This window comes from Podarcis liolepis, assembly GCF_965112155.1.
Source record: "Podarcis liolepis genome assembly, chromosome: 4".
NCBI lineage: Eukaryota > Metazoa > Chordata > Lepidosauria > Squamata > Lacertidae > Podarcis > Podarcis liolepis.
Window position 1 is genome coordinate 59,276,164 of NC_139558.1, and position 27,713 is coordinate 59,303,876.

The 27,713-nt window shown below is 41.4% G+C and overlaps 1 protein-coding gene across 2 annotated transcripts; it reads right to left on the reverse strand.

Moving 5' to 3' along the window:
* Positions 1–27,400, reverse strand: CHODL (chondrolectin). 2 transcript variants are annotated; one of them, XM_083500381.1, is made up of 8 exons: positions 26,803–27,400; positions 6,603–6,915; positions 5,766–5,923; positions 5,124–5,171; positions 4,655–4,738; positions 3,421–3,523; positions 1,979–2,057; positions 1–895 (listed from the first exon to the last, which is right to left on the reverse strand). In XM_083500381.1, exons 1-8 carry the CDS (start codon positions 26,897–26,899, stop codon positions 893–895), a joined length of 885 nt encoding a protein of 294 aa, XP_083356507.1. In that variant the 5' UTR covers positions 26,900–27,400; the 3' UTR covers positions 1–892. The 2 variants fall into 2 exon arrangements, with proteins under 2 accessions (XP_083356507.1, XP_083356506.1); XM_083500380.1 differs by lacking the exon at positions 1,979–2,057 and having other exon boundaries at positions 26,803–27,399.
* Positions 27,401–27,713: the final 313 nt, after the last annotated feature.

Genomic DNA, 27,713 nt, shown 5'->3' on the forward strand with positions numbered 1-27,713 from the left:
ATTTAGATCATCAACAATTGTTCTTAAAATCTAGTTACTTGGCACAGCAATAACTAGCGATCTTTGCCTGGTCATCCCCCCCCTTTTTTTCATTTCCAAGGATTGAATGAATAACTTTTCACAGGCAGAATGACTCAAGTTGCCCCTGGTCAAGCATAATATAAAAACACCCTTTTTGCTACCAAAGTGTACTCATTACAGTTCATCAGTTTGTTTCCCCGTGGTTTTGAAGTTTATCCTTGCAGAATAGCACAGTGTTGCCATTGTCTTTAGTAATGTAAGTCAAAGAACAACAGTAAAATCACCTCCTATTTCAAATAAATAATGCTACAGTCAATATTTTTATCAAATTTTTATGCAAAGATAAATTATTTTGTTACACTGTAAATTTATATTAACTGAATTTACAGTACACCCATTAATAAGAGACAATACAACGTATGAGAAACTAACAAGGAGGGAGTTAAAATTTAAACTAGAAATGACTGTTTAGAAGTGACATATACAGAAGACATTTTCCCATATATATTCCAAATGCTCTTTCCATCTCAATACTATCTGTAGCAGAGTCAGTTTCCATAGCAAAATAAATGCATTCTTTTTTTCTTTTGGAGTGCCATGTTTTGCTACTGAATTCAAAATCAAACATTGCATATAAAAATGATCTGAACAATTGCCTCAAGGGGGAGCTTCCAGTTCATTTTGCTGATCCATTGCAATTCCAAGCCATTCCAAGCTAATATCTGACATGACATTATAATAGATCCTGAATGGAAAAGTGTTATTCCTGCTTTCTTTTCAGTCATATCTCTATACCTCCATGCTGCTGTCTTTCCGTGCATTCTTAGAAATCCATAGCGTAGACTGGTCCGGACTGGTTTTTGTTCTTCCTTTACTGGAAAATTAGAAACACAATTGTATATACATGCATTTATTATGCATCTATTCCTTTCATATGTTCATGTAAGTATGCAATGAAAGATGGGTGACGGTGTACAAAAAACAATTGATAAGGCTTTCCAAATGGTCTCTGCTACTAATGTTGCTTGGTTGGCCTCCTGTAAAAAGATTATGCACTTAGCCGCTGGAAAGTGACCTCACACTCGACAGGATGTTTTTCTTGGTAAGGAAGTATACAAGATGAGCCTATCAGTGCTGTGCTTTCTCACAGATCTATCATCTATATGGTCCTCAAAATCTATGCCCACCCTCAGGCAAACCTTAAAGTCTAAAGCTTAGATCCAGTAAGCTTCGTGTGGTACTTTACATATTTATCTTACAGTACATTAATTCATTACCTGATCTATAGCTTCTTTGTATTGAGTCAAAAATCCCTAATGGTAATTAATAGCCATAGCTGTTGAATCAGCCCAGTGGCTTTCCTTCTTCAATCCACCATTAGCAGTGTTATACTTTGAAACCCGTTTTGCAGTATGCATTTATTTCTCAGCTAACCTAAGGGCACTATATCCATAATGTGGAAGCTTATTTTCTATGGCTCCATTCAAAGGCACTGCAGCTAAAAGCCTAGCAATACATTTGAGTCCTTCCCATACAACTGTTAGTCGTCTGAGATGCATGGGTTGGGCTAGGAACAATCTGATAATAAAAGCACAATTGATCCAAACCACATTGTGCCAAGCCTTTAGAATTTGCCACAGTGCCATGGAATGAAGCAAGGAAAAGTTACTCCCAATCCAGTACTGCTGCTTTTAAAGGACACTTTGAGTGGGATGTCATCTGAACAAAGGTAGCAAAAATATGTTCTGAGCCAAGTGCATAGATTGAACTATATCCATAGATCTAGAGCAACACAATTTCAAGGTCACCAAACTAAATGAAGCCAACCCAGCTCCTCCTGGTGAGGAGATTCTGTCCCTGTGCAAAGTTTCTTGGAAGAGCGTTCTGTAGATCACAGGAGTTGCCAGGAATCCTAGCTCTACCTTAAAAATACAATCATAGAAACTGAGAAATATACCAAGTTAGAATCTAAACTTTCTGCAAGGCATTCAGATGATAATGGAGATGAGTCACTGAAGCAGTTTCTCCTTGCTTCCCTAGAAGAAAGGAAAGGGAAAGCCACTAAGCATGAATGAGTTGCTGGTTTGCCATAAAGCACAGGAGAAATCCTCAGTGTGGATGCTTCTCGTGCCTTACTTTGGTTTTAGCACTACCAGTGGGACCATCATAACTTTTTCTTCCTTTGAGAGCAAGAGCAATAGAGCATCCTGTTGGAGCAGAACTTGGTGTGTTCTTGACATAAGTTTGCTGCTGAAATGGCATTTGTGCGTCAACTCCTACCTCTCCTTGCAACTTTCAGTCAGATATGCCTGTGTTGTTTTCCCAACCCACTTCAGCTCCACATCTTTGACTGCAGCCGATTGGTTAAGGAAATGTGGATGATGTAAGTCTGACTAAACTTTATGGGGATGAGGACAAAGCTCAGCATGGGATCAAATCCTTGTGTTCCTGCCATTGCTCTTTCTTCTGCATAGGTAGCAGTAGCAGCAGTGGCTACACCCTCGCTTGCAGTGCAGAGAGAACAGTGCCCACAATATTCCAAGACTACATACTGTGCTTGTGTGCACATCATGCATTTATAGCACATTACTTCCCCCATAGAACCCTGGTGATGGGTTGAACTACAGTTCCCAGGATTCTTCAGGTGGTGTCATGTACTTTAAATGTTTGGTGGGTACACAGCCTGTGTCAGAGAAAGTGTTTCAGCTGATTCAGCCCTAAAAAACAGCCTGTTCCTGTGATCCTTTTGATAACAGAAACTAACCAAATCTTCAAAGCTGGGAAACTCACTGAGTATGATTGACCTTGATTTCTTCTTAAACAGACTTTTGAAAGGAAAAGCTAGGCGGGTATCAGAGCAGGGTTGAAAAAGTAGTAAGTTGAGTTTTGCATTGTAATCAAGTACACAACAAGGACCTTTTCTTCTATCTAAGGGCTGTTTGCTTAGGCATTGGGTTTAAATGTTAGTTTTCTAGTTTCTATACTATAGGTGTGTGGAAGCAGCAGCCATCCAGATGTTGTTAGACTCTTATCGGCCCCAGGCAGCATGGCCAAAGAGCAACAAAAATGCAAAATGTAGTCCAATAACATTTGGAAGGCCAAGGCTCCCCATGACTAATCTACAAAAGCAACGAGTTCTAGGTTTTGCAAACTCAATATACCTGCTATTAATGTTGAACACATTATCTATTTGACGATGTGGCTACATTATTAAATGTGGACTTCCTGCCATTTTAGTCAAGGCATAACACTGGAATAATGTTCATTTTCAAGTGCAAATGATAATGGCCTTGCTTTGTGTGTGGAATGGCCTTGGATATGAGTCAGTTGGAAGGATTAATTTTATAATACATGAGCTTAAGTTCCAAGACACTCTTTCTGTCCAGCCATAATAGTTACCTTTTATGCAGCATCTGGAAACAGCAAGTCCCGAAAGCCACTAATATCAACAACAGCAGTGGTATAGTAGGTATAACAACATAAATTAAATTGGGAATTAAACCTACAAGAAAAAGGGTTTCATTATTGTATTTTGCTTGAAATCATAGGCTCTGCTTGCACAGAGTCAATCTTGTACTGCACCAGTCAATCACAACAATCAGAGATCTCTTAAGCCAATGGCTCACACGTATGAACTAGCGTGATCTAGTCCATGAAATCTTACAACCCAAGAGGTATCCAATCTTAAGAACTCTACTCTTCCAATTTTCAAACTGTAGACTGCAGAACACCACCCTGAGGCTCTTTCAAGGCATCAGTGAAAAAACTGGTTGTGGCAAAGACATGAAAGACAACTTGCCCGCCTCTAAAGACTTTTCCACATAAAGTACAACTGTAAAAGTTTTGAGAGTGTCCCAGGGTTTATCTTCAGTCCTGGCCAGGGCTTTTGGTTCTCACCATTTCCTTTCTGTGTTGAGCGGTGGCAGAGGAAGCAGGGAGTGCTGAACCCAGTCCCATGTATGATTGGTAACCGGATGGTCAACCCAGCACGGGTGCAGGTTGCTTCAATAGTACCCCACCTCCAGCACTACCTAACAAAGTAGGGGGAAATGCATGCCCCATACTTCAGCATCATAGCTGTAGGCAGTTGTACTCAGCAAACAACCTCACAAGCCACCATTTATAAAAGCCAAACAAACAAAACAAGAACCTGATTGGGAAGGTGCAGAACTTTAGCAAAAAGCTGACTTTCCAAAACTTGTTCATTAACCCAATGTTTTGTTAGATCATTTTTTTTAATTAGTTATTCTGCGGTCCATTAAGCTTAATGAACTAGATTAAGACTTGAACATGCAGAACCCCCTGCAATTCATTCACTGTGTGTGGCTCTGAAGTAAGAATGAGAGGAAACTGTGGGAGAAAATACTTGGCATATTGACTCTGGCTGTTTTCAATGTGATGTCTATCCTTGACAAAAAGCATTTCCCCTTAAAAACCCAAGTAGAGCTATTTGCCCTGCAGCAACGACATCTTGAATTCTTCTTCTTTTTAAAATCCCAGAGCTCAGGTTCATTTTAGTTTCTGGGAGTACAGCCAGTTTATTCATATGATGAATAAGTGGGGTTTGCATGTCTGCAGTCTATGCTTTATATTTAAATATTACTCAGATATCAGAATCATATGCATCAATTACCAGTTTCAGTAACAACCACCGGAAAATGATCTTCTGGCTTGCTTGAATCGTGAGGCTTCCCTGCTGGCACCGTTGGCTGGGCTTCTGTGAAAGTAATTACATATTTTAACAAAACAAAATCGAATTCCTGTGTTGGGACATCTGCACATATCACTGCACTTTGCAAAAGCTCCAAAGGCAACAGGATTAATCAGTTTTGAACATGAATACGTGTAGGTGATAAACTCGTCTAAGGACTTTACTGTAACATAGGGATAACATCTGGAATAAGGGTTACGAACGGAAATATTCCAAAATGCATCCATACACTTATAAAAACATATATGGTAACTATTATTCTCTACAGGATTCATTGTTCAGCTGTTCCATGGCTACTCTGCTTTTCCAATCTATGGATTGTTTTGCTTTTGGAAATGATGGATGAGATTCTATTGCTTTACCATTGCAACTCAATCCAAACGTTTCTTACCATAATCTGGATCTGCTCTGTCTCCTAATTCTTTTTCTAGGATGTCATCTGTTAAAATAATATACAAACAAGGCAGGGAGGAATAGGTTGTTTACATTTTTCAGGCAATCCTAAATTTAAATAAACAGCTTTTCAGATACTTAAAACCATATGTTGACAATTGTGTTCAGTAGGATAGATTTTTGTACTTAAGGACACAATGCATCCTGTAGCATCTTAAGAAGCACTTAATTAGAGTTGCAATTCTATACCTACTTCCCTTGGAATAAGTCCCATTGAACTCAATGGAATTTATTTATAAGGAGATATATATACTACTGTATGGATAGTTAATGCAAGATCCTATGCTTGAGGCAGAAAATAAAATAGTGTGTAATGATTAGTTTAACTTCTGCTAAAATCTAGGCCCTCTGTTAAAATTTGAAGCGGGGTGATGTTGCCTCTTAGTAACAGAATAACATAGTACCCCCTTGTTTACATTTTATCTTGCTTCTATACACTAATCCAACTAAACAGTGAATTTCACCTGTCTTAATGAGATACATGGCCTGCACTAGGGTAAAGTCACCAGGACTTCAAGGGTTTGAAAAATCAACCAGAAATCACACACAACATATGAAGCTCATCTTCAGCATTTCCTACCTGGACCATATTTGCAGATAAAATTGTGCTTCATGTTGCATCTGTCATCATTCCATTGGTAAAGGTAAGGCCCTCCCAAGCCAGGATTTGCAGTTGGTTGATGATACATCACAACACAAGCTTCGCTCCCACAGGAAGGCTCATCTGTATACCAATTTCTGTAACAATACACAAATTACAGTAAAAATTAGTTTAAAAACTATTATTGCTTGTGAGTCCGTTTTTGCTTTGCTGGATCTAAAAAAGGGAGCAGGAGTAGCTCAGTGGTAAAGCACATTCTCTGTAGGCAAAACATCCAAGGTTCAATTCCCAGCAAGGACTGAGAAATACTTCATTCTGAAGCTTTGGAAAACCACTGTATGCCTATGAAGACCAGAGGTAGCCAACATGGTGCCTTCAAATGTTGTTGGACTACAATTCCCATCATCTTCAGCCTACATAGCCAATGGCTAAGGAAGCTGGGAGCTGCAGTTTAACATCATCTGAAGGACAGCATGTTGACTACCCTGGATATAAATGATACTATGCTAGATTCAGTGATGGAGCAGAGAAATGGGAAAAGTGAGACAAAAACAGAGAAAATTGAGATTAGCATTTATCTACCCACTTAGTCACATTTCTATACATGCTGCCAGCATTTGGTGGGTATTTCACTAGTAAACATTTCTTTCTTTATAAATTACTAATACATAATTCATTATTCTTATTTCACAGGATCCATTTTCTCTTCAGGGATTATGGGGCCCCAGGGCAATATCAAGTCTGCCTAGCAGCCCCAAATCCCCTTTTGGTCTCTGTTTGCAGCAGCAGCAGCAGCAAATGACACAAAATATTTACCTGAAGAGTGAATTGCTTCCATCTGTCCACTTGTAAAGATCAGGGCAGGCACTTGATGTGGTTTGTCCCTCTCCACTTCTCCACAGCCCGATCCAAAAGTCCCCATCAGAAATGCCAAGGCCTGATTTTGTGAGGTTCTGCAGCATGTTTTCTATTAACTTTTGCTCTGTTTCACTTTCAAGGCTGAGGAGTACTCCACCATCTATTTCACAGGCCAGGCGAGCCTCCTGGAATCCCAGACGTCTGGACAAGTCTTGAAAATAGGCTATCTTGTAGCAGGGGTGTGTTGAATCACCATAACATATCTTTTGCCCTAAAAAAACAACCACACACCAATATAGAGACATGCAGTTATAGGTTAATGGAGCCTTCTTTCATAGCAAAACAGCATATGAATGACATCAGGGTTACATTCCTCTACTCTCGCACCATCTTTTATTTAACTTTCCCCAGAATCCCATGCTAATGATTGAAAAATTAATAAACAACTCAATAATGTTATGTGCCTTAAAAATGTAAGAATCTGATAGGATAACTTTTGAGACGCAATAGGTACAATATTCGTGAAGGTTACAACCCACAAGTGCAGACTAAAGGGGGGGAAATCAATGAATCATGTGTACATTTTCATTATTATTATTTTTTGTGGGAGCCATGAACAATTTTTTGTGAAAAATGAAAGAAATGGAATGAAATGAAAATGACATCTTTCCTCCATTGATCCTCTCTACCCTAACTGCTCTGCTCCTATCCAACTACAGAGATTGATGAGCAAAAGCTGTCTCCTGAGCAAATGTCACATGATAGGTCCTGAGACAAGTGTAATTTGAACAGTCATCAAAATGCTGATACTGGTCCTGTTAAAATGGAACTGGAAAGGACCTCATGAGAAGCTTAAATGGAGTGAGCTTCAATGGAAGCATCCTTTCAGCTTTTAAACAAACTACAGTCCTCCATTATGAATTCAGAGAGTTGTGATTTGCACAAACTAGGTTTAATTAGAACAAACCAGTTTCCCCAGTATTCATGTTTTAAATACTTTTCTAATACACCTTTCAGGATCTAAAGCATGGTTTGTTCTTGCAAAACCTTTTAAGTTACAAAAAACAGAAATGGGGAGAGGGTTCAAGGGTATGGGGACACCATTGAGAATGCCCTGTGTAAGGAGCCTGCCCAAGGTCTGATCTGAAGAATCACGAGGCCACCACATTGCTGAAGCTAAGCAGTTCTGGCTCTGGTCAGTGAATAGATGAAAGGCTGTCTTTGGGAAGCACATGAATGCTGTCTTGGATTACATAATGGAAGGAACGTAGGCTACAAATGTAAGAATATAAACATATAAATATTTGGTTTATTGATTGGCCAGACAGCAGGACCTCGGATGTTGAACTGAGCATCTGGTGAGGCTCATATGGATGAAAGTGGTCTTTCAGGTATCCTTGGCCCAAACCGTTTAGGGCTTTAAAGGCTAAAACCAGCACCAGTAATCAGAAACACTGATTTGTTCAAAAGCAGAAATGAATGTTTCTAATCCTCTCCTTGTGACTGTGAAAAATTATGAGAGGGTGAAGCGCATGAACCCAATGCTCACACAGGTTCATAGCAGACATAGCATGAAACTATGGTTTCCAAACGACCAGTGTTATTTTTCTAGAAAAAGAAGTGCCGGAACTCACCATGAACATCTCTCTTGTTCTCTTATAATGGCAATGGCACCCACCTGAGAGGTGCTGGAACTGAACTCTGGCGAGTTCCAGATAGGGGAAAAAAAAAAGCCCTGCTAAGGACTCTGAAAAGAATATCTATCTACACTACATTGCTCCCTAGTTACTTCAAGAATGGACTGCTACTGCAATGTGCTCTATGTGAGGCTGCTATAGAGAAGCTTTCAGAAACTTCAGCTAGCAGCAAGAGCACTAAGTGGGCTGGTCCTTGGGACATAATAATAACACTTTTGCTGTACTAACTGTACTGGATACCAATAAGTTTTTGGACTCCAATCAAAGTGCTTGCTGGCACTACTGAAGTCTACCAGGCTTGAGACCAGAATATGTAAAGGTCCTCCTTCTCCCATTTTAGGCTACTCTATCACTGAGCACATCTGATAAGGTTATGCTGTATATCTTCCATTTGTCTGCAGTACATCCAGTAGGGATGTGGAAGGGGGTCTGCTCAGTGATGGCTCCCAGCGTATGTAACTCCTTGCCTAGGTAGATATGTCATCCCCCACCTTACAATATTTTCAGTGCCTTTCTCAAAACTTCTTTGCTAGGCTAATACACATGGTTATGGGCTGGAAGCAAGGCTGCATTCAAATGTGAGGTTTGCTGCATTAGTTTTACTGGTTATAAGGCTAGAGCTTCTATCCCAATTTCTAATGTTCCTTTTACACTGCAGTACCAGCTGCATTATGGAACTGTGGCTTTTAGATTGACATACTGCCATGTCAAGCGAATTTTGAACAGTGGGAAAGAACTCTTGCTGGGATATTGCCCCACTTTTCATCACATGGAACTACAATACAAAACTCAGCTTTCCAAGTTATCAGGCTTGCGAGTTAATGGGATTACAAACAGATTAAAAAACAACAACAATTAGTATGGAAATAAGTGCTAAACCTCCACCAGATTTCCAAAAGTGGCTTTTATGTCATGTGAAATACCACATAAAAGATAAGAAATTATCAGGTATGGAAATGTCAGGGAAACAATAAAGTGCTGCCTGAATGCAGCCCAAGTCCTGCTGAACTTAATGGGGTTTACTTCCAAGAATACATGCATAGAATTGCACTATAACTTAATCACTTAACCATTATTTTTTGTTTCGTTTTGGGGTCAGTTATGTGCCACCTCTTGCTGCCTTTTAATTGCCAGGTTTGGGTTTTGATTATGTCACATAGTTCTAAATTGTTGGATCATTTTAATCTGACTTTACTGGATTAAGTGGACAGTGTGATAGAAATCTAATTCATGGTTGCATATTCTGATTCAGAGATATGTGCACATCACTGCTTGTCCCTCATGCCCAAGCACATTAGCCCTACCATATATGGCAGAACTGGTCAACTTTTCAGTGCCATATGTGTGGTCCCAATTCTGCAACAGAAAATCATATGCAACCCTAGGCTGTGGTCATGAGTTATGGTATCCAGACAAAGGAACCAGATGTACATTTGTTAGTAACCAAATTCATATTTATCTAACACACACACACATATATGTCATGTTTAATATGATAAACATATATATATAATAAAATATCTATATTAATAGAGTAAACATCCTATTTAACAATATAGTATAAAGTTAAGACACAGAATCAAGGTGATCCGAATAGTTTAAGGAAAACAAGAAACAAATTGCAAACTCAGATGTGGACTCAGCCTACTGAAAGAATCACAGCATCATCCTTGTTTTATTTATTTTTGTATTTCCCCATGAAAATATAATTTAGACCAGAAAGCTCTATACCTACCACATCGTCTGTGAAATATCCAACAAATACCATATCAAAAGCATGCAATATTAAATGAAGGTAGGCATGCATTTATTCCTTGCTGGCTTTCATGAATGAATTGAATAAAAATACTTTCCAACTCCACAAAGAGAAAGCATATCTAGTACCAGATAAGGCCAACAGGAATGGGATAAGAGGAGAGGTCCTCTTATGGATCAGAAACTAGTTAAATAACAGAAATACTGCATCAAGGAGAGATGTGAACTGTGGGGTCCCCCAAGGATCTGTAAAGGACCAGTGCTCTTTAAACATTCATAAATTATCAGTAGTTCTGGGGGAACAGAATGATATCCATATTTGTTCACGATCCCCAATTGTTCAATGTTCTTAAAAGAAAAGGGGATTGCAAGGAACTCTTAAAAGAAACTCACAAAACTGCATGATGAGCATAGCAAATATAATTCAGCATACATATAAAGTATGCACATAAATTCTAAGTACAGTGGTACCTCGGTTTAAGAATAGCCCTGTTTACAAACTATTCAGTTTACGAACTCCATAAAACCGGAAGTAGTATCCCAGTTTGTGAACTTTACCTTGGTCTAAGAATGGAATCCAAACAGTGGAAGGACACTGGCAGTGGGAGGCCTCATTAGGAAAAGCGGGCCTCAGTTTAAGAATGGTTTCAGTTTCAGAACAGACTTCCAGAATGGATTATGTTCGTAAATCGAGGTACCACTGTGTAAGTCCAAGTAGAAAGTGATTTGCATTAGAGCAAAAAGAATTCTAACCACATAAATGACAATGGGATCTGAGGTTATGGTGGACAACTTGATGAAAACATCAAACCATTGTCTGACTGTTGTGTAAAGGTCAAATTGTTATGGCCTTATAAAAGAAACTAAAAATACCGTTATCAAAATGCCTTTATACAAATCTAGTGTGACCACGTTTGAAAGACTACCTATAAGTCTGGTTATTTTTTAAAAAAATGCTACAGAGCTGGAATAGAGCAGTAAAAATGATCAAGCAACTGCAGCAACTTCTCAATGAGAAAAGGCTACAATCACTGAGACTTTTAAACTTATTTTTAAAATGTAAGTAAACTGTGGGAACATGACAGAATTATGCATGGTGTATAAAAGTACAGTAGTACCTTGGGTTACAGACACTTCTGGTTACAGACTCGGCTAACTCGGAAACAGTACCTAAGGTTAAGAACTTTGCTTCAGGATGAGAACAGAAATCGTGTGGCGGCGTGGCGGCAGCAGGAGGCCCCATTAGCTAAAGTGGTGCCTCAGGTTAAGAACAGTTTCAGGTTAAGAATGGACCTCCAGAATGAATTAAGTTTTTAACCCAAGGTAACACTGTAGATAGAAGTCTTTCTCTCTTTCTCATATAATACTTAGAACCCATTTTTCCAATGAAGATGCATGGTAGAAGAATGAGGACAAATAAGAGGAGGGACTACTTCACACAGCACTTAGTTAAACCAAGGAATTCTCTACCAGAGAGTGTGTGATTTTTGCCACCAATCTGGACAGCTTCAAAAGGGAATTAAAGAGAACCATGGAGGATAAGAAACTGGAGAGTTTTGTTGGAGAGGCAAAGAGTGATGTTGACGAATGCCCATGAGTTTTAAAGAAGAGGGATGTATGAGAATCCCTGGAAGATCAGGAAATGAAGAGACCAATAGAGAAAAAACCTGAAGGGAATAATAGGAGTAAAGACCAACTTGACATTTTTAAAAATTAACAGCCATACCCTCAAATGTTACATAATAGGCAACGGATTGTCACAGCTGCTGAAAATGATGATAACAAATTCATTGATATTTCTGTTAATGCACCAAAGTTATTTTATTCATCCTACAAGTGGTCCTGACTACCTAAACGTCACACACAATTTCAGCTTGAGAGCTAACATGCCACAGAAAATGCAAGATGTGAGCTGATAAATAGAAAGAACAGATCTCTGGGGTAGCATTTTGACCCATCCATGATGTATCATATGATTAGCAATCATCCTTTCCTATTATGTTAGAACTTTGATCCGATTCAGAAGCCAATCTTGTGATGAATTGCATTAAGTACTATTGATGTTTCACTGCACCATACCCCTTTTTTTCTTTTTCTTTTTTGTTCCATCGATGGGATCTAATCTGCATTTTAGGATAAATCACATTACATTATGCCTCTTCAAAAACTACTGCCGCAGCATAATTTCATAATTGTACTCTGTATTCATTAGTAAGATAAATATATGGAAACTAACAGCTTCTTTTCCACTAAGAAACATCTTTCTGCTTCAACATTTATGCTGGTCTTTCATCCCTCTAGCTGGTTATCTTTTGCCAAGCCTGAACAAAATGTGACCCATAAAGCTGATTTCTGGTGACCAACCAGGTATAGTAACCTGCCTGGTGCCTGAGAACAGACACTATTGGTGGTCTCAGGTAGGAAGCAAAACAAGGAGGTTGATCAAATTCTTGTAAGCTACCATACATGACTTGGTGAGTCAGGGAGTGACTATTTAAAACAGTGCAAGATCCCCTGGGGAGGTATATTGCCAATATATTTTTTCTAAGTACACAAATGTCCTACCTAACTACATCCAGAGAATCAGAACTTAAGAACATCTTGCCCGAGCATTCAGAATTTAAGATTCCCTTAAGCGCATGAGGCACAAGTCTTATGGTAGGAGATCTCCCACTGGCCATCTTTTCCAGCAAATGTAGCAAGTGAATCTGGGTTCAAAACTATTCCCCATGGGTACAGCTGAGTCACTAATAAAAGACCATACACTCAAAACGGTAACTCATGTGAACTAAACTTAAAACACGAGGGGTAGTAGAGAAATAATTATATATCTGCTTAATAAAATAGGAGAAATACTATAAATGCAAAGAAGAATGGGTGATAAAGAAATGATAAAACAATAAGGGTAATAAAGAACTTTGTAGAAATAAAGAAACAGTACAGCCATGTAGAATTAAAAAGATAAGAAACAAATGAAGCCAAGCTTTCCTCTTATCCAAAGCTCCCTTCTAGTCCACCTACTTGAAAGTTAAATCAGTCCAGCTCCTTCTGAGTTTCAAAGTACTTCATATCAACCACTACAAAGGGCCTGGTGAACTTTTTCTACCCATCACTCCCCTGAGAAGAGAGGCAGAGAGTGTATACTCCAACTCACTAATCCTGAACTTCTCATATTGAATTCTCTTGATCTCTTGATCCAAGTACCCTGTTCTAGTTACTCTGTTGCAAGATTATTGTTTTGCTGCATGTTTTAAACTATGGATGTTCAGAGTTGAATGTTTTAAGGATTTTACACATGGTTTTTGTAAATGGATGGAAGCCTATCTTGGCATTAAGTGGTATATAATTAATCAATATTAATCAATCAGAGGTGAGGCCAGACCTTTCTGTGTTGCTAAGAGGTGGGGACTATTCCACTCTCCTTGTTTGCAAAATAAAAAATAAAAATCAGAGGGAAAGTCTAAGCACTGTCATTGTGATTTGTCCCACTATCTCGTAAACAAATTTTGAATCAGAATATTCTCAGTTATCTCTACCAAACGTCTTATGGCTTCACCTCGTGATCATCTTCTCTGCCTATTATTAAATACTGTAACAATCCCTTCCCTTTCCTTGTCAATGTGCAGGTCCCACAGTCTCATATACACAGTGCCTTTCCTCAGCAAAATTCACATTAACCCAGGGCAAAAGCAAGGTGTGGGTCACGTAACTCACCCAGGAGCACATCCCAGAAGACACACATCCTAGTTAGGGGTTGATAAAGTTGGGTGGTATATAAATACAGATAAATCAAATAATGTACATGGATGTGTAAACCCGTTCTGAGCAGTATGCATCTATCACCTACAACCTAAAGTGCCACACTTCCAATTTAATGCAATCACAGAAAAAGTGAGCTCTGAAAGAATCCACAAAGAACAGAGCTCTTCAGACCTGAGAGCATACATTAGTACTGTATCAAAGTTTATTTGCACATCTGACTAAAACAGACTCAGCATTTTAGTTTTCACAGATTTCCAGAAGAAACGCAGAAGTCTAATTACCTGGATCAATACACGATAAATGGTTTTTCAACCAGCAAATTGGTATTATGCTGAAGGAGCAAATGAAACACTGTTTTACTTGTTGGTTTAAGTGGTATGCCTTTATCAAGGAAAAAGCCCTGCATATTACAGTATTTCCTGAAGGCAATTGTGCGCCAAACTATTAAAATTCTGACAGCTTTACCGTTCTAAGTAGAAAATGTCTATTTTTTGGCATTAGTTCCACTCCATATATTTAATATGCTATAAAATGTGAGGCTGAGACCCATTTAGTTGTTTCTGTAATAGATGCTTCCCCCCACCCCCATTTGATCTCATGGACCCTGCAGCTGTAAATTATAGGATCAGTATTGGCAGACAGCCAGAGTTCTGTCTAAGCAGAAGTCTCTTAAGAATGTTCCAGCAGTCTCAAACTGGTGGTATCTGTGGCTTCACAGAGATCTTGAAGCATAACTTGAAACCTAGGATGGGACACGCTCTCTCTAAACATGAAGCTAAAGGTTAACCAATGGCTTTCCTGTGCAGGCTTCTGTTGGTCTAGTCAAAAGTGGCACACAAGCTCTTCTCAGCTTTGGGGATTTCTATTTAACACACCCTAGCTGTGCCCTGGTTCAAAAGAACAGAGAATAACTTAAAGGCATAATATGTATGTGTACACTCATTTATTTATTTTCTCTACAGTCACTCAGATGAAACTCATGATAATTGTACTATTAAATTGTTTGTATTTGAATAATATGGTATTACTAAATCCACATGAAGTTGCTTCTCATTCTGCTGTGATGTTTTTAACTCCCCCCCTTTTCTTTTTAGTAGAAGATGTTCTGATCAGTGGGAGACCTTGTTTTCGAAGCTGGACTCTGAAGCTGGCTCTGGACCCAATTCACCTGTTCTGCTCACCTGCCTTTCTCAGCATAACCTGCCTCTTTTCTCTTTACCTTCCTGCTGCAGATTTGCTTGTATCAGGGGCAATCTAAAGATGCCTGGCAAGTTGGATCCTCCTAACAGAGGGTCCTTGTTGTGCTTGGCCCCTGAAACTCTTCCCCAACTGGCTTGTGGGTGGGGCTTGCCCCACCCCAAGCCGGTGATGCCACAGTTATGCTACCGGCCTTTAGCCAATCAGCAGCGTGGCAAGGTTAGGGGTTGGGGGTATCTTATTTGGCAGAGCGACATAGGGACCTCCTTTTGCTTCACGCTGCCGAACACCCACTCACCCACCCGTTAATTAGGTCATGTTTGGTCACCTCTTTTGGAATGGGGGCCAGGTAGGAATTTTTCCCACTGTGGCAGATTGTCTGTGGCCACTTGGTTTTTGCCCACCTCTTAGCAATCTCTTAGCAATCGTCACAACTTTGTAAGGTTTGGCAGTTAGGCATTGGTTTAGGGAAATGTGGGGAGGGGAGGTGCGGCCATCACCTTCCCCTCCAATGAATAGGGTATTCCATTAAAAGAATCTGGGGGTCTGGATCTCGTCTGAAGCCCGGAGAGGGGCTAGGGCCATGCCAGGACCCCTGGGGATCCCCAGGGGTGAGCACCTGTCAATATACACTGACGGAGATCCCCTTGCTGGTTGTTTACCCTTCCAGGCTTCCTGCAGGGTGGGGCAGGAGCCAGATACAGTTTTGATACCAATGCCTAAGCCAATGCCAGTCACATTTGTGTATTCAATAAAGTTGTGGCCAAAATTTGCCCATTAACATTTAAACTAAATTCTGTCTCCACTGTGTCTTTATTTCCATTAGGGATGAGTTTTGGGGCTCGGAGCACAAGTGCTGTGGGAATGTTCAAGGAGGCAGAAGAGGTTATATTGTTTATTAATATCTTTCCTAACTTGCACTAGCAAGTTCCTTTACTTAGCAGAGTTTTACATTCCCCTTTTAAACGCCCAGTGGATAGCTGGCTGCAGGCTTGTTTAAGCCTCTCAATATGAGGTTCCTGGTGAGTTCCTTATATCCCTCTTAAAAGAATAAAAATGTCACAATCTTGTTTAAAGTGTATAAAATAAGTTTACTCACATCATCAGTTTACAATTGGATCCCTGAAGGCAGACTTAGTTACAAAGTATATGCATGTGGATCTATCCCAAATGGGAATAATCCCAGTGTCCTCTGTTGGCTAAAAGCCAAAAGAGCATTTCTAGCTAAAAAGCTGCTCGAATGACGGAGGAAGTCAAAGAGAGAGAGAGAGGCAGCATGCCTTGTCCTTTTGTTACCTGGACAGGTAAGGTCACACCCACCTCTAGTCACATGCAAAGGAAGTTTGTCCCAGCCAGGAGTAAACAGTAAGTTTTCAACTGGCTGGACCAAACATTCCCCCGCATGTCTACTCTAGGAAAACAAGGAATGTTGTACTTGACTGCTACTTATGTATCACCTCCCACAAGTGAAACCCACATTTACCTAGTGGAACATGCTCATTTCACTTCAAGTAACAGAAGCAGCAGATCCTCTACAGCAGCTGCACTTATTTTCTGTGGCCACAGTGATCAAGGGTCATTTTTCTAAACTGAAAACATTGTGAAGCATCACACTTCCATGTTTCTTTTCTTGCTTGCGGAGGAGATAACATCTTAGGAGGACTCCTACTTTCATCAAGGATCTTTGGTTTATCAAAGCTCTTGATGAATATTCAGAAAAGCTCAAGTCTTGAAACAAGGTTTGTTTTGTTTTTCCAACTATGTTTTGCAACATGATTTGATAAATCGCGCTAAGCTTATTCCAAGAATGTTATTAAGAATCTGAAAACATATATTCATGCATTAGTTTGCTCTATCTTCTGAAGTAAGTGAATAGATCAAAAGCATATTTGAAAATGGCCAATCACACCCAAAGTGAGTCAGCGCAGCCTCATGATTATTGTATTGAACTGGGGAGACAGAGGGTCACTTCCAAGCCACCAATTGAGCATTCATCCTAATTTGTTTGTAGGGTGACTAAACATTATTATTTACTGAGCACTCATTTTGATTTGTTTGTAGGGAAGTCCGATGCAGCAGTCTGGCAATACTCCTGGATTCAAGGCCTTGGGCAAATGCCCGTCTTTCTGCCTAATGCTCCTCATAGCTCCGTTGTGAGATAGCCTGGGATGGAAGTGGCACTGTGATCTAAACCACTGAGCCTCTTGGGCTTGCCAATCAGAAGGTTGATGGTTCGAATCCGCACAACAGGGTGAGCTCCTGTTGCTCTGTCCCAGCTCCTGCCTGCCTAGCAGTTTGAAAGCACACCAGCGCAAGCAGATAAATAGGTACCACTGTGGCAGCAGGGTAAACGGCGTTTCTATGCACTCTGGTTTCCATCACGGTGTTCCATTGCACCAGAAGTGGTTTAGTCATGCTGGCCATGTGACCCGGAAAGCTGTCTGTGGACAAACACCTGCTCCCTCAGCCTGAAAGCAAGATGAGCACCGTAACCCCATAGTCACCTTTGACTGGACTTAACTGTCCAGGGGTCCTTTACCTTTACCTTTACTTTAGTCCCATCTATTTTGCTGCCAACATCTTGAACATAAGGGTGATACAAGCTTGACAATGGGAAACCAACCTTAAAATTAGCTAGTCTAATTTTGACATAGTGCTGCCCTAATCAGAGGTATTGCTTATTGCAAAGTTGTAAATGCTTTCATGCTTCAGCCAGTTGTAATTCTTCGTAGAGAAGCATAAGTCACAACCTCCTATTCAGCGTGAAGAGGTGATGTGAATTCAAATGTCTTGGATCAATATTAGAAAGCCTTTAACTAGCTCTAATGTGAGCCCGGGGCTGGCTCCAGAAGCTGTGTAACTTCCAGAACTCTCTTCTGGAATGTGTGAAGTAAAATTAAAAGCAAGAGTGTGCCTGAGCATGTGCAAACATAAAGGCATTTTTGAATGTTACCCCAGTAGTTTGAGAGCTATGATTCTATGAAATGCCTGTTTCTAGAGCAAGAACTCATGTGATCAGCTACAGAGTAACTGCTCATAGAAAAGCAAAAAGTGTCCACACAGACCAGATGCTCATGCCAGTGTCCAGAGGAATCTACCATTCCATAAGGACTGTGAAACAGATTGACATATGCATCTCCATCTATTCTTTGGGCTACCGTAGTTATTGTCTGCCCATTATTAACACAACAACTATCTCTGGAATTGTGCCACACTTCTGTTGCTGATATTTCCATTTTAGTAAATGGCAACTTTACACACACACACCCCTATGAATTACTTTTGATCTTCAGAGATCTTATTTTGAGTACTGTCACATAAATATTGGAATGCGCACTTGACAAAATCAAGAAAATATCACAAATAAAAGGGCAAAAATAAACTGACAGCAAACAGCAGTCATTAAGGCATAATGGCTTTGATTAATACATTGGTTGTTAAGTGGCTAGTAAAAAGATTAGCTCGCGTATTTCCTGCCCAACAGATACTTAAAGTAATTGCATTTTTGCAAACTGCATTATCATCACTTTATGTGCTTTATGATGTCATAGGTACAGCAATGCGGGTTATGTAACACTCAGCAGTTTTTCCTAACCCTGTCTTCTCACTTTTCTTTTCTTTTTTAAGGACTGGTCTTCAGCCAACTCCAGGCATTCTGAACTACTGCATTGCAAACAGCTATTGTTGCCAATAATTCAATATGAACACAAAAGCATAATGTGTTTCCCTATCACTTCTTATAGCACTACCACCATGAGAAAAATTGCTATAGGGTCAATTACGAGGATATGAGATAAGACATGGTAGAATGTAAAAATGCTGCAAGCTACCATGAAGTATCATGAGTTAGCAGAGATAAGAGAACAGAATAGAATAATTTTGCTCTGCTGAGGGATAAGGAGCACGCAGTTCTCAGGAGCTCATTTATGAATCCCACAGATCAAATCCTTTTCATCTCCACCATTCTATCATTTTGACATTATTACCAGTGGGGGGTTTTTTGTTGTTTTTTTGGAGAAATACTTATAGCCCTTACAGTTGCAGAGAGAGTTTTGAATAAATAGTGGGAGAAATGTCCATCATATTCGCTGATAACAACCAAGCTGCCCGTATCTTTTCAATCCTATTGACAAAAGCTGAATTGGGGGAGCTAATTTATGGTGAGAAGAGAAAATAATGGCACTATTACACATCAGAAGTGCATTGAAAACTTGAATCAGGTGCTACTACAAATACAATTGGCTCCAAGGTGCATTTTATGTGATCTTGGCTTAACTTGCAGAGATGGCATTTAATTGCAGTTACCTTGCTAGTCCTGGAGTCATACCTGTTGAACTCAATTAGACACCTTTCCAGTGATTTTATGGAGCATTCATTTTGTTGTTGTTTAGTCGTTTAGTCGTGTCTGACTCTTCGTGACCCCATGGACCAGAGCACGCCAGGCACTCCTATCTTCCACTGCCTCCCGCAGTTTGGTCAGACTCATGCTGGTAGCTTCGAGAACGCTGTCTAACCATCTTGTCCTCTGTTGTCCCCTTCTCCTTGTGCCCTCAATCTTTCCCAACATCAGGGTCTTTTCAAGGGAGTCTTCTCTTCTCATGAGGTGGCCAAAGTATTGGAGCCTCAGCTTCACAATCTGTCCTTCCAGTGAGCACTCAGGGCTGATTTCCTTCAGAATGGATACGTTTGATATTCTTGCAGTCCATGGGACTCTCAAGAGTCTCCTCCAGCACCACAGTTCAAAAGCATCAATTCTTCGGCGATCAGCCTTCTTTATGGTCCAGCTCTCACTTCCATACATCACTACTGGGAAAACCATGGCTTTTACTATACGGACCTTTGTTGGCAAGGTGATGTCTCTGCTTTTTAAGATGTTGTCTAAGTTTGCCATTGCCTTTCCCCCAAGGAGCAGGCGTCTTTTAATTTCGTGACTGCTGTCACCATCTGCAGTGATCATGGAGCCCAAGAAAGTAAAATCTCTCACTGCCTCCATTTCTACCCCTTCTAACATTCATTTAGAACCCAATAAAGATTATGTTCGCTGTGACCAGGGATGGGAAAATATATCCATTTCATTTTCTCTCTGTTTCTCATTTTTAAACTTTTTCCTTTAAAAGCAAAAAAAAAAAAAAAAGTACTCTTGAAAATTATTGAATGTTTTAGTGTGAATTTCTCCTAATACGCAATTTTTTTGCAATCCAATTTCCACTAATATAATGTATTATTCTGTGTTACTTTCACAAATATATACCGGTACATGCAGTTTACACACCCTAGTACAGTGGTACCTCAGGTTACATATGCTTCAGGTTACATACACTTCAGGTTACAGACCCTGCTAACCCAGAAATAGTACCTCGGGTTAAGAACTTTGCTTCAGGATGAGAACAGAAATCGTGTTCCGGGAGTGTGGCGGCAGCAGCAGGCCCCATTAGCTAAGGTGGTGCTTCAGGTTAATAATAGTTTCAGGTTAAGAACGGACCTCCAGAATGAATTAAGTACTTAACCCGAGGTACCACTGTATTTGCATCTGTGTACATGTTACTTGGTTTGGAGAACTGCCCTCCACAGTTTGGGAAAGAGCAAATTCTAAAGGATGGCTCTATTTTGGTTCACATACTTCTTCAGCAAATACAGAAGAGGTGGGTTTGCCCTTAAATGGCAACTGAGTTGAAATTCTCCCCCATCCCTACTGTGGCCTACAGTTCAACCCTGACTAGTATTTGTAAGTCCATGGAACTAGTTCCCTGAATCCAAGGGGGCTTTACACACACACACCGCAACAGCTGTCACCTCTCCCATTATGTTTCATAATGCACTGTTGTTGTTTTTTTAGAGGCATCTCAAAATTAGTCTGTGATGCAGCAATGAGGAGGGAGTCAACTGTTCAAAATAAAAATAAAAATCCTTTGACTGCACAAAAACCCTCAGACAAAACTTCAAGTAGCTCTGCTTTCAATATGGCTTGGAAACCCCCAGTCCTCCACAGCAAATAGCCAATCTCATTCAACATAGAGATACTTACGTCTCAGTAAACAGGCTTAAGACTACACCATTAGGAATACTGGCGTATATGTGGAACAAGCTACAACAGTGGTTTATAGACAGGTTGACAGCAATAATTCAAGAGTCTTCCGAAGGAGGATTTATTCCAAAACAAATTGGGCCTAATCAACCTTTTCCTGTGCACCTGGAAGTCTCCTTCTGTGATTGGCACCTCCTCATTTGGTCTTCCTGTGCACATACAGCAAATAAGTCCATTAAATAGGCAGGTCTAATCCCATTAAAATTAATAGGCTTAAGGTGCTTAACTTTGTTTGGAATTTGGTTGCATGGTGTAGTTTTGAGAACACAACTTCTTTCTATTGTGTACATTCTTGTTATAGACTATGATTTTGTATATTGTGCTGCTGTTAAGTTTATCCCAGAGAGAGGACCCAGAAGCAGAAATCAATTTTATCTTAATGTTTAAAAAGATCTGGAGAATGTTACTGTATATATACAGAGAGAGAGAGAGAGTCTGCTGCTGAAAAGGCATAAGAATTGGCACCAGGTAACCTTTGCAGAGGAGAGTGTTCCATAAGTGAGGCATCACAGCTGAAAAGGTTTTTTTCCCTGAGAGACACCTATCTAACCTCTAATAGCAGCAGCATCCCGAAAAGGTCCATTTACTCTGATGTTAACACAGGAAATGTGAGTGGAAGAGGACCCTGAGGTCCCAAGGCTTATCAGTGTTAGAAACTTGAACGAGCGTCTCCACCTCCATCGTTCTGCGCGGACACTGAGGTCCAGTGCCGAGGGCCTTCTGGCGGTTCCCTCGTTACAAGAAGCCAAGTTACAGGGAACCCGGCAGAGGGCCTTCTCGGTAGTGCCACCCGCCCTGTGGAATGCCCTCCCACCAGATATCAAAAAGAAAAATAACTATCAAACTTTTAGAAGACATCTGAAGGCAGCCCTGTTTAGGGAAGTTTTTAATGTTTAATAGGTTATTGCATTTTAGTGTTCTGTTGGAAGCCGCCTAAAGTGGCTGGGGAAACCCAGCTAGATGGGCGGGGTATAAATAATAATAATAATAATAATAATAATAATAATAATAATTTATTAACTCAAATATATCAGCTAATCACCAAATGGCACCTTGAACCTGGGTCACAGTTTCTACAATGGCATGTCTAGGCATCTTTTCTTTTTTGAAGTGAAATTTATTTATTGTTTTGTCATTTAGTCGTGTCCGACTCTTCATGACCCCATGGACCAGAGCACACCAGGCACTCCTGTCTTCAACTGCCTCCCACAATTTGGTCAAACTCATGCTGGTAGCTTCGAAAACAGTGTCCAACCATCTCGTCCTCTGTCATCCCCTTCTCCTTGTGCCCTCAATCTTTCCCAACATCAGGGTCTTTTCCAGGGAGTCTTCTCTTCTCATGAGGTGGCCAAAGTATTGGAGCCTCAGCTTCACAATCTGTCCTTCCAGTGAGCATTCAGGGCTGATTTCCTTCAGAATGGATACGTTTGATCTTCTTGCAGTCCATGGGAGTCTCCTCCAGCACCATAATTCAAAAGCATCAATTCTTTGTCAATCAGCCTTCTTTATGGTCCAGCTCTCACTTCCATACAGCAGTACTGGGAAAACATAGCTATGGTTTTCCCAGTGAAATTTATTATTATTATTATTCATTTCATTACTATAACGAAAAAAAGCTCAAAGTGGTTTACGACACATTAAAACATCAAATGAAACAATCCAAAATAAAACAAATTCAAGCTTCAAGGAAAATATTTCAGATCCTTCCCTGGGTGACATATTTGCTTTTCCCATACTTATTTACCTACTTAATTTAGGTTGCTGCCCCATAACAGAAATACTATAGGAAGCCAGTGTGGTGTAGTGGTTAGAGTGTCGGACTAGGACCTGGGAGATCAGGGTTCAAATCGCCACTCAGTCATGAAGCTCAGTGGGTGACCTTGGGCCAGTCACAGCCTCTTAACCTCATCTCAGGGTCGTTCTCAGGATTAACTGAGGAGGGTCTTGAACCATGTACCGTACTCCTTGGAGAAAAAGGTGGGATATAAATGCAGTAAATAAGCTCTTCTGCTTACCTGCTTAAGAGAGCTGGAGGGGCCAGCCAGATGAAGATGTCAGTCACCAACCTGGCATCCACATAGTCACAGTTGGGCCCATGCCAGTCTCAAAACGCGCCTGGCGCCTGGGCGATTTCAAACACTGCTTATAAGGCTTTAAATTGCTCTTAGAATTTGGGGCTGATCGACAACAAAGCTGTTTCAGAACCAGCAAGATGTGTTACATATAGCTCATCTCAGTTAGTCTAACAGCATTCATAAATTTTCAGAAAGTTTCAAAGGCAGCTCTGTATACAACATATTGCCATAATCTATTCAGGCAATCACCAAAGTAAGGATGACTGTGGCTTATCTCTGCTTAAAAGGGACCACAGCTGGTATACCAGCCTTAGCTAATGGGAAATGTTTTGTGCTTCTTAAGCCCCGTGACAAAGCTGGGTCAATCAACACCCACCAAACTGCAAATATGATCCTCTTGTAGGGTGTGATCCTCCCAGAATGAGTTGAACCCAAGCCAGACAAACTACCCAGCAACATCAGCTCCATCATATCTAAATTGAGCTTATTTCCCTCGCCCTCATCCATGCCATCCCAATTCCCAGACATCGATATTTTACACTTCTAAAGCTTCACTTGAATAAGATAGGAACACAAAGTAGAGCTCCATGTTACCAATGTATTGAATGCCCCTCTCTCCAAATCCCATGGTCATTTCTCTCCATCAGATACTTTCACTCTCACATTTGTCCTGGGTTGTTACAGGCAATGGACACCTTCTGAGTGTCAGCATTTTGTGGAATGGAGTCAAACCATACCAGAAATTTAGGTTTGTGCAATTAAAGTAGATCAAAGCACTCTGTTTCCCTGGCACAAAAAATCTACACTGAAAAGTGTAGGATGAACAAACAATTCATGGGAAGATGTATAAACATCATGCAAGCAAATCAGGATGAATTTTGAAAGAATGCTCATGGCCATATAACATCACCACAAACAAATGTGAACAGATGCTCAACAAAGACAAGACATAGTCTAACTGCAGCACAAGCTTTCTGCAAACAAATCAGGTTGGATACTTCATAAACAGGTTATCTGAAGACACCAGAGGATTCAGCACCCAAAAGTATCTCAAGGTCTTCATCCATAGGTTGCACTTCACTCCTGAAATGCTCTACACCAAGACTACAGTTGTTGCACCTCCTGTACAGTTAATTCACTAAAGTCCACTCTGCTTTTCTTCCCCTTGTGTTCTGGTAGAAAAGAGGTGGGTGGACAAAGAGATTAGTGCAGTACTTTGAAGAAGTCGCCTAATACTTTAGAACTTTTAAAGGGGTGGCCACTGTCTTCAGGTAAAGACTTTGCAACCTGGAGATGGTACAGATCTCTTTCAACAGTTCTGCCTGGCATCTGAATGGACAGTGTTATCTCCTATGATTTGATTAATGTTCCATTCGTATAGTGGCTTCCAGGCAGAAAGCTCAGAAGGAACGGCATGAATTAATCTCCTGTTTGCTACATGCAACTCCCTCCCCTCAGCTATTATCACAATCCAGATTTTGAGGGGCCCCTGGATAAGATGCCTTCAACACTTCCCCATTCCTGCATGGACTTGCTTCCTTGTGACTGCTGTCACTGATTTCCTCTCCCTGAGACCATCTCCACAATTGCCCAAAAGGGCAATATTTCTACTTGTTGTTGCCACTGAATGAACAAGAAACAACAGCCAGATAAGCAGAGACAGGGGATGGGGGGGGATCTGCAGTGGTCCCCATAACTGTGGTGGCAGCCTTGACAAGTTCTTGACACTGACACCCCCTGGTGTCTACATAGCACCTTAAGGTTGGTGCTGCATGTGATCAGTAGCTGAAAAGGATCAGAACTGGTTCTAGGTTACGTGAACTATTTAAGCCATTCCTAAGAGATTCCCTGGAATGTTTTTCTTTTCATTTCATTTTAAAAGTGGTGTGTCCAATGACGAGGGGTCTAAAGGTTCCTGCTTCTTGTGTTCATGTTTCATGAATCTATTCTAATTATGGAAAACTGGAGCATAACTATCACCTTATCCAATTTCTAGTCCCTTGCTTCCTGCCTGACCTTTCAGGAAACTATTGGAATTGGGCTGAAATGTACCCTATAGAACACACTCAGGTAATAATATGTACAGGTCCATCTAGAAAATAGGCACACACTGAATCTGCACCGGGGAAACTTAGGTCTAATCTATCAAAGCTCCTTGCATAGTAAGTTTGTTGACCTTAAAGATACAACTGGATTCTTTATTGCTTATGTACACTGTATCTTTATGTGCAGGACACACAGGGCAGGTTCCAGCTTCTCCACCTCTTGCATGCAATGAATGGATAGGCACAGTATATTTCTCATATTTTTGAAATATTTCACATATTTATGGCAAATATATAAGGCAGGAAGGAACTTTGCGCCGCAGTTGAAAAACTTTGTATGTTAATCAATATTTTCTTTTAAAATTCCTTAAGGAGCTTTTCAATATATAAAGATGGCTTCCTAATTATAAAGAATTGAGCAGTTCAGCAAATTCCCTGTGAAGTTCTTTCCTTGGAAAGAAATACTCAAGGCAAGACAATCGTATCATAGAATGGGAACCCAATGGTCATCTAGTCCAACCCTCTGCAGAATGGGATCATCTGAGGAAGCTGTAGGATTTTCCAATACTGATTCACGTCAAAGTTCAGTAGAAGTATGAGCTCAGAAGTTTAGGACACCACCCATATACCCCTTCCACCCACTACTCAGGGTGGAAGTCTACATCTGGTAGCACACATGGTTCTTCAGAGGTATTCTTGCACTGATATCTTTCCTGCCACACAAATCCTTATCCACAAACATGAATGTGGATTTCGGTGGTTACTGCAGACAAGCAGGAACTGAGAAAGTTGTCAGGTGTGATGGGCATCTCTTTCACACCACTATCTGGAATTTGAGCCCCCATCCTGCTTCTCCGTATTTGATCCTCTATCCTGCTTCTCAGTCTCTGAACTTTTTAAAAATGAGGGACAAATAGACTCTCTATAAATGGAGGACAGATCAGAGCAAAACCTTTTGACTTAGGAGACACAATATAAGGGACATCAAACTTTCCACCCCCATATTTAAAGATATGAATTGGGGATCTCATCTTTGGAGTTTCCAGGATTGAGGCTGTGATCTTTCCGCAAAGTCAAATCATCAACTTGGGACAAAAATCGAGCCTTTTTTTTACTCGCCAGGAAACAGCTCCTCCCTAGTGCCAGTGACACAACGCCAAGGCTGCGTTCCCTGAGTTCCCTTTGCCTCACTGAATCAATACAGCGCCACCCGCTTGAAAGTAAGAGGATCCCCGCCAGAAAGAGCCACCTTTCTGTTTAGGAATCTCTAACCACTGTTCAATGATCAAGTTGAAAAGCAATGAAAGGGGGAAGTGGAAGGATTGCACCCGAATACCCGGAGCACTTCAGGGGTCTTTATACAGCAGGGAAAGGGCCCTGCAGAGGTTGTTGCGCTCCAATTCCCAACAGTCCCAGGCAGCATGGTCAATGGTCAGGACTGATGGGAGTGTGGAGTCCAGAAACATCTGGAGGGGGTCCCAGCTCTCTCGCTGCTCTCCCCCAAATAAGAAACCAGGTTCCTCATCCCTCCCTTCAACTCACCACTCAGGACTCGCAGCGAGAGGCAACTCTGAGCCCACAGCCAACAGTAGCCCAGCAGCAGCAGCTGGGGACGCCTTCCGCACGGAAAAGGGAGCATCGCAGCGGCCGAGGGAAGAGGCGCTGGGCGTCTGAACAAAGTCCCGAAGTGACAGCAGCAGCAGGTCAGGCAGGCAGGCACCCTCAGCGCCTGCGCAACGGCCGGTCCTCCGCGGGTAAGGTGCTCCAAAGCGGGTCCCTTCAAAGCGCCAAGCAACTGCAGGAGCAGCAGCCGCCTTGAGGAGATCCCTGAGAGCCAGCTGTTGCCCTGCCCGCTGCCGCTGCGCGCATCTCCGTGCGCCAAGGAAGCGCGCGCGTTTTTGCAGGACCCCTTTGGGCGAGAAGGAGAAGCGTCTTGTCCAAGGGAGGAGGAGGAGAAGCAGCAGGAGCAGGAAGCACTGCAAGGTCTCCCTTCTCCTCGCCTTGGCCTGCCTGCGCCTGGAGACGCTGGACGCGCAGGGAGAAAGAAGGCGCAAGCTGCTGGCTCCTGGTTATATAGCGGCTCCGGCCAGCCTCCCGGAGCCTCCGCGTTGGGCAGGGCCAGCCCCTCGACTATCGATTTCTGGTGCAAAATGCAGCGCTGCAGCTTGGGAGGGGGCCGAGCGCGGGGTGGGGGGCTGGGCTGGGGGGCGGGGGTCCTGAAAGCCGCGGATTCAGCAGCCCCCTCCTCAAGGCAGAGGGCTTTCCAGAGCCGCAGAGGCGATTAAAAGAGGGCGACGGTGCCAAATGGCGAAAGGAGCGGGTGGCCTCCCTGTCTTTCTGCCACCGCGCAGAAGATGGTAACGGGCGGCTGCCTCCACACCCCCCCCCCCGCCCCAACAACCCCTCTCTGGGAAATCAGCGTGACTTTCTGGCTTTATTCTGCCGGCTCTTTG

What these genes read in the sequence shown, in the direction of transcription:
- CHODL (XM_083500380.1), bottom strand. Translation starts at nt 26,899, where the DNA reads ATGCTCCCTTTTCCGTGCGGAAGGCGTCCCCAGCTGCTGCTGCTGGGC. An exon ending in TATCTGCAAATATGGTCCAG is followed by an intron (nt 5,172 to 5,765) that starts GTAGGAAATGCT and finishes TTATTTTAACAG; the next exon opens with ATGACATCCTAGAAAAAGAA. An exon ending in GGTGGTTGTTACTGAAACTG is followed by an intron (nt 3,524 to 4,654) that starts GTAATTGATGCA and finishes TTTTTCTTGTAG; the next exon opens with GTTTAATTCCCAATTTAATT.